The sequence below is a fragment of the Neopsephotus bourkii genome, unplaced genomic scaffold, assembly GCF_033783945.1.
Source record: "Neopsephotus bourkii isolate Nb327-2 ecotype Australia unplaced genomic scaffold, CSIRO-AGI_Nbou_v1 NB_409, whole genome shotgun sequence".
In the NCBI taxonomy this organism is placed as follows: domain Eukaryota; kingdom Metazoa; phylum Chordata; class Aves; order Psittaciformes; family Psittacidae; genus Neopsephotus; species Neopsephotus bourkii.
Genome location: NW_026900913.1, coordinates 202,799 through 209,907, shown reverse-complemented (window position 1 = coordinate 209,907; position 7,109 = coordinate 202,799). Strand labels below are relative to the sequence as shown.

At 64.8% G+C, this 7,109-nt stretch overlaps 2 protein-coding genes across 2 annotated transcripts; both read left to right on the top strand.

The window, feature by feature from the left end:
* Positions 1-932: 932 nt before the first annotated feature.
* On the top strand, positions 933-4,231 carry LOC133210188 (glycine N-acyltransferase-like protein 3). Its single transcript, XM_061349337.1, has 5 exons — positions 933-1,048; positions 1,741-1,848; positions 1,937-2,057; positions 2,803-2,923; positions 3,808-4,231. The coding sequence occupies exons 1-5, from the start codon at positions 971-973 to the stop codon at positions 4,220-4,222; spliced, it is 843 nt and encodes a 280-aa protein (XP_061205321.1). The 5' UTR covers positions 933-970; the 3' UTR covers positions 4,223-4,231.
* Positions 4,232-4,704: 473 nt separating this feature from the next.
* POLD4 (DNA polymerase delta 4, accessory subunit) lies at positions 4,705-5,515 on the top strand. The gene is made up of 3 exons (XM_061349335.1): positions 4,705-5,030; positions 5,126-5,237; positions 5,388-5,515. Exons 1-3 carry the CDS (start codon positions 4,808-4,810, stop codon positions 5,410-5,412), a joined length of 360 nt encoding a protein of 119 aa, XP_061205319.1. The 5' UTR covers positions 4,705-4,807; the 3' UTR covers positions 5,413-5,515.
* Positions 5,516-7,109: the final 1,594 nt, after the last annotated feature.

Here is a 7,109-nt window from a genome sequence, read left to right as displayed (position 1 = left end):
TGGGATGCTGCAGCATGGGGGGTGATTGGGGACCCCCATTGCCCCCCTGTCCCCCTGCACTCATAGGGTGCAGAGGACAGGACCTGCAGGACTGGGTTTGGGGGGGGGTGACTGTGTCCATCAGAGTGGGGGTCAGGCTGTGATGTGGGGACCCCATCACTGGCAGGGCAGCAATGGGGGGACAGGGGCCCTCAGTTACCCCATCACTGGCAGGGCAGGGGTGAAGGGGACAGGGGGTGCACAGGGTTCCCATCACCAGTAGGGAAAAGCTGGGGGGGAACTGGGAGGGTCCTCATCACTGGTAGGGCAGGAATAGGACAGGGGGGTCCCCATCAGCAGCAGGGCAGGGATGGGGGGACAGGGATGTCCCCATCACCAGCAGAGTGGGGGGGGCAGGCTCCTGGGCACATCAGGATGAGCAAGGTTCCTCAGTGACATCAAGGCTCCATGGGGCAGGAGATGGTCCCGGCGCTATGGGGCTATGGGGTGCTGATGGCTGCGTGTATTTCCCATAAGGACAGCGCTGGCCCCATGCCCAGTGCCCCATGGGATGGACCCTGCCCGGTGCCCCCCCTTATGGAGCCACCCCCTGGGCAAGGGGCACTCGCTGGCCCGTGGCGACTGGTGGAGGACCAGGGACCTGCTGGTGCCACCGTGTGCCCCATAGAGCCTGGGACCTGCTGGTGCCACCGTGTGCCCCATAGAGCCTGGGACCTGCTGGTGCCACCGTGTGCCCCATAGAGCCTGGGACCTGCTGGTGCCACCGTGTGCCCCATAGAGCCTGGGACCTGCTGGTGCCACCCTGTGCCCCACAGTCACTGACACCCACCCCAAGGCCCATTGGGACCCACGGCCACAGGACCGCTTGTGGGGTGAGTGATAAAGGGATGGGGACAGGGATGGGGATGGGGACAGGGTCCAGCCGTGGGCTCCTGTCCCTATTGTTACTGTAGGGTCTCTGAGCAGGACGATGCTGATCCTGACGTGCCCGGCTCAGCTGCAGCGCTTGGAGGGAGCCCTGCGGAGGAGCCTGCCCCTTACCCTGCCGGTGATGGGGGGGACCCCCCTCTGTCACCCCTGCCCTGGGCCGTGGTGGGGACCCCAGTGTCTCCCCTGCGCTGTCCAATCACTTGGGACCCCCATGTCCCTGCCCCTTTGCCAAAGCAGGGACCCCCATGTCCTGCCCCCAATGATGGGGACCCCCCTATCCCCTCTCTTGCTGCCCCCCCACCATGAGGGTCCCAAGTCCAGGGCAGGCGGCTCCTGGGCATTACCCAACTGACCAATCCCAGCCCAGCTTGATTCCAAGCTAGCCAATCCCCTTTGACACCCACACAAGCCAACCAATCCTCTCCCAGCCTCCCATACAAGCCCGCGAATCCCAGCCGAGACAGTGTGAAAGCAGCCAATCCCAAGCTTCCACGCCCACTTCCCACAGCCCCACCCACTTATGGGGCTCTGCCCTCTTTGCCTTCACCCCACACATCCCTATGGGACCCGGGGGGCTGTGGGGTGCACCCATCACCCAGGACCCCACATTTGCCCCCCTGCACCCCACAACCCATCTCAGCCCCCTTCACCCCCAGCTCTATGGGGCCATGGTGGACACCAGAGGGATTCACCCCACACATCCCTATGGGGCCAGGGCGGGCTGTGGGGTGCACCCATTGCTTGGGAACCCCCACATCTACCTCCTGCCCCCCATATCCCACCTCTGCCCCCCATATCCCACCTCTGCAGGTCTATGGGGCCGTGATGAACATCAACCGGGGCAACCCAGCGGGGCTGGAGGTGGTGGTGGATGCATGGCCCGAGTTCGGTGCCGTGCTGGCGCGGCGCAGAGGAGAGGTGCCCATGGGGACCCCCTCATGGGTGCTTGTGGGGTGGCCCCATAGAGGGCACCGATGGGCTCAGGGCACCCATGGGTGCCCCGCAGGTGCCTCTGGATGACTGCTATAGGAACACGAGCGCGGTGTTCTACCGGGACGTGGGTGCTTACCGGGCACTGCTGGAGACCCCGGGGTGCCTGCGCTGGGATGCGGCGTTCCACATCATCGGTGGTGCTGGGATGGGGGTCCTGGGGGTAACGGGAAGGGATTGGGGGTGCTGGGGGATGTGCGGCTGGAATTGGGGTGCTGGGGGAGGTGGGGGAATGGGGTGCTGGGGATGGGGGTGGGAATTGGGGTGCTGGGGGATGTGGGGCTGGAATTGGGGTGCTGGGAGGTGGTGGGGTGGAATTGGGGTGCTGGGGGATGTGGGGCTGGAATTGGGGTGCTGGGAGATGGGGGGTGGGAATTGGGGTGCTGGGGGATGTGGGGCTGGAATTGGGGTGCTGGGAGATGGTGGGGTGGGAATTGGGGTGCTGGGGGATGTGGGGCTGGAATTGGGGTGCTGGGAGGTGGTGGGGTGGGAATTGGGGTGCTAGGGGATGTGGGGCTGGAATTGGGGTGCTGGGAGATGGGGGGTGGGAATTGGGGTGCTGGGAGGTGGTGGGGCAGGAATTGGGGTGCTGGGAGGTGGTGGGGTGGGAATTGGGGTGCTGGGGGATGTGGGGCTGGAACTGGGGTGCTGGGGGCACTGGGAGCATGGGAGAGGCACTGGGGTGAGGAAGTGGAGGCGCTGGGATGCGCTGGGGGAAGGAGCAGAGGGTACAGGGGAACATGGGGCTGGAATTGGGGTGCTGGGGGCATTGGTTTGATGGGTGCTGTCACCGGAGGCTGTTGTGGTTGGACCTTGGGGTGCACTGGGGGCAGCAAAGTGGGTGCTGGTGGAGCAGCCCCCCCCTGACAGCGCCACCCCCAGGCCTTCAGGACGGGGTGCCCGCGGTGTCAGAGGCCATAGCGAGGGCCAAGGGCATCGAGCTCGATATCTCCCATTATTACACCTACCTGCACCCCAACCCCAGCACCATGCCCGAGCCGCGGTGAGACCCCCAAACCCAGCCCCATCCCCATCCCATCCTCATCCTCATCCCCATCCCATCCCCACCCCATCCCCATCCCCATCCCATTCCCATCCTAATCCCATCCCCATCCCATTCCCATCCCCTTCCCTTCTCCATCCCATCCCCATCTTCACCCTCATCCCCACACTCATCATCATCCTCATTCCTATCCCATCCCCATCCCATCCCATCCCCATCCCCATCCCATCCCTGTCCCCAACCCATCCCCATCCCATTCTCATCCTATCCAGAGCCCCATCCCCATCCCCTTCCCTTCTCCATCTCATCCCCTTCTCTTCTCCATTTCTGTCCCCATCCCCATCCCCATCCCCATCCCACCCCCATCCCCATCCCACCTCCATTCCCATCCCCATCCCACCCCCATCCCATCCCCATCCCACCTCCATTCCCATCCCCATCCCACCTCCATTCCCATCCCCATCCCATCCCCATCCCATCCCCATCCCATCCCCATCCCATCCCCATCCCACCCCCATCCCATCCCCATCCCACCTCCATTCCCATCCCCATCCCATCCCATCCCCATCCCCATCCCATCCCCATCCCCATCCCCATCCCATCCCCATCCCATCCCCATCCCATCCCCATCCCACCTCCATTCCCATCCCCATCCCATCCCATCCCATCCCCATCCCATCCCCATCCCCATCCCATCCCCATCCCATCCCCATCCCATCCCCATCCCATCCCCATCCCACCCCTCCATTCCCATCCCCATCCCATCCCATCCCACCCCATCCCTTCCCATCCCTTCCCAGCCCATCCCATCCCCATCCCATCCCCATCCCCATCCCCATCCCCACCCCACCCCCATCTCCCCACTAACCCACCCCTCACCACAGCCTGGACCCGGGGCTGCGGGTGGGCTCCCTGACCCCAGCACACGTGGATCTGCTCAACAAGACCTGGCCCTACGGGGGCACAGCTCGGAGCCGCCAGTACCTGGAGGAGCTGCTGCGGCTCTTCCCCAGCCTGTGCCTGCGGGACGGGGCCGGGCAGCCGCTGTCCTGGGCGCTGACGGACCCCTTCGGAGCCGGCACGCACGGGTACACGCTCCCCGCGCACCGCCGCAGCGGGTACATGTGCACGGTGCTGGGCCTGGCTGCCCGCAGGGCTCAGGCTCGTGGCTTCCCCACCTTCGGCTTCACGGCCACCGGGAACCGGCCCATGCAGCGCCTGCAGGAGGAGATGGGGCATCAGCGCCTGCCGGGGCTGTGCTGTTACATCCTGCACAACCCTAACCTGAAGGGAGCCTAAATCCTACCCCTCCATTTCCATTCCCCCATTCCAGCCCTTGGAATGGGTGGGGAAGTGTGAGGGAGGAAACACGGAACTGAAAGCAAAAGAGCGGTGTGGATTCTCTGGTGGCTGCTATGGGGTTGTGCGGCCGCTTTTCTCACGCGTGGCTTAACACCGGCCGTTACAGAGCGGGTTTGGTGCTGAGGGATTTGCCCCTAGGGAGTCACCTCGTGTCCGCGCACAGCCCCATAGAATCAATGGGGCAGCACCGCCGGTTCCGACGCCTGAGCTCTCTATGGGGCTGATGCGGGACACGCACCACGGCTCCTGCTGTCGGGCTCCCTATGGGAGGGCTCAAGAGCCTCAAGCACCTGCAGCGTCCCCCCCCCACGGGACGGTGTCACCGGGGGGATGCGCTGCTTGCGGAGCCCATTGACGGGGTGCGGGGGGGACCGATGCAGAGCGCAGCGCTGAGCCACCGGTAACGGGGACAACGGGGACAAGGAGGGGACAGCGCCGGCCCCGCCGCTTCCGCCCCATAGGCGGGGCGTTGTGCGCTGGTTACCGGTAGGAACGCGGCCCCCGCCGCTGTCCCGCAGGGCGATGGAGCAGCCCCGGCTCATCACCGACTCCTTCCCGTTACGGCGGCGGCGGCGGCGGCCGGGCCGAGCCCCGGGCACGGGTAAAGGCAAAGGGAAGGGGAAAGGCACCGGGTGCCCCCGGGTTCCAGCGGCCGAGGAGGAGTCACCGGGGTCCGGTCCGGATCCGAGCGTCCTGGAGATGCTGCGGAGCTTCGATCTGGCGTGGGAGTACGGGCCGTGCACTGGTGAGAGAACCGGGACCGCGCTGACCCCCATGGAACCCCCATGATGGAACCCCCTGGATCGCCCTATTCCCACTGCTCCCCCCCAATTCCCATAGGAATCACCCGCCTGCAGCGCTGGGAGCGCGCACAGGAGCTGGGGCTCAGCCCCCCGGACACGGTGCGTGATGCCCTCCTGGAGCATCAGGATGATCCCAGCATCATCTACAAGTGGGTATTAAATGGGATGGGGAACACACACACACACACAGGGTTCCCCATCCCTCTCCCTGTTCCCCCCTCCATGCATTGGGGGCATCCTTTTGGCCACCCACAAGCAGGATGGGGGGCACGCTCTGACCCCCCCTTTGTGCCCCACAGCCTCTGGCACGAGTACGAGCTCTGAGCCGCTGCTGCACCCCAGCGCTGGAGGGAGCAAAGGGGGGGCTGTGCCCGCTGCCCCCCAGGCCTGGCTGCAGCCAGGGTGCATTAAAGGCTGTGTGGAAGGAGAGGGGCTGCTGTGTGCTGTGGGGAGGGGGTACCCGGGCTGGGGGGGGGGGGCTGTGTTATGGGGGTGGTACCTTGGGTAAGGGCATAGCTTGGTGCTGGACACGGCACTGGGTCCATGTGTGCGATGGAAGGAAGGGGATGAGTGCTATGGGGGGACCGTTGTGGTCTGAATCCCCCCCTGCTCCCATGTGTTGGTGCTCCTAGGGATGAGCTGGAGCAGGGGTGGGAGCTCTTTGCCATCCAGAGTGGGGCTTGGGGTGCTACAGCCCTATAGGGGAGAGCTGGTGTGGGCAGGATGGTGCCCATCGGGGTGCTCAGCCCTGCTGGAGGGGGAGGAGTCACCCAAAGGTGAGCTTTGGCAATGGGGTGGGGAAGGAAGGGGGAGCAGCAGAGCGATGGGGAGGGGGCAGGAGAAGGGGCATGGGATGCCCTCAGCACCACTCACCACTGCGGGGGGTCCGGGGTATCCGTGAGGTCCTTCCTGAAGCTGGGGTGCAGCCGGGCCCTCTGCGGGGCTTGGAATCATGGAACCATGGGATGGGGTGGGATGAAGGGGGTTTAAAGCTCATCCAACCCCAACCCCTTCCACTGGAGCAGGGTGCTCCAAGCCCCTGTGTCCTTGAGCACTGCCAGGGATGGGGCAGCCACAGCTTCTCTGGGCACCCTGTGCCAGCGCCTCAGCACCCTCACAGGGAAGAGCTTCTGCCTAAGAGCTCGGCTCAGTCTCCCCTCGGGCAGGTTCAAGCCATTCCCCTTGGCCTGTCCCTACAGGCCCTTGTCCCAAGCCCCTCTCCAGGTTCCCTGCAGCCCCTTTAGGCACTGGAGCCCCCTTCAGGAGCTTTCTCCAATGGGACCTTCCTGCATTGGCAGTGGGGAGGGAAAAGCCGTATCAATCCCATGGGATGCCTAAGGTTAAAAGCCATCAGGAGCAGCTTTGCCGTGTGTGGAACTGTTTCATTGTGAATCCCTCATAGGATGTGATTGTTATTTGCCTGATGTCTTAAAGCTCTTCTGTTGCTTCGTCAATAAAATGAATCGGTTGTATCCCAAACCTGCCATTAAGAGCTGGACCGTGGAGTAACCCAGGCCATGTCCTGGGAGCGGGGTGGGATGGGGCACAGCACTGGTGCCACTCACCCTGCAGGCACCGAGCCCTCCCTGCCCCATTCCTCAGCCAGACCCGGTCCTGCTGGAGGAGCTTCGGGCCCAGCTCCATCTAACCCTGCCCTGGTGCAGCTTGAGGCCGGTTCCTCTTGTCCCAGCCCTTGTTCCTTGGGAGCAGAGCCCAGCCCCTCCTGGCTCCATCCTCCTGTCAGGCAGTTGGAGGCAGCCATCAGGTCCCCCCTGAGCCTTCTCTTCTCCATCTGAACCCCCCAGCTCCCTCAGCCCTTCCCCATCACCCTTGGGCTCCAGGCCCTGCCCCAGCTCCATTGCCCTGCTCTGGCCCCGCTCCAGCCCCTCAAGGTCTCTCTTGCAGTGAGGGGCCCAGAGCTGAGCACAGGATCCGAGGTGCAGCCTCCCCAGTGCCCAGCACAGGGGGCCAATCCCTGCCCTGTTCCCGGTCCCGGTTCCGGTTTCGGTTCCGGTTCCGGC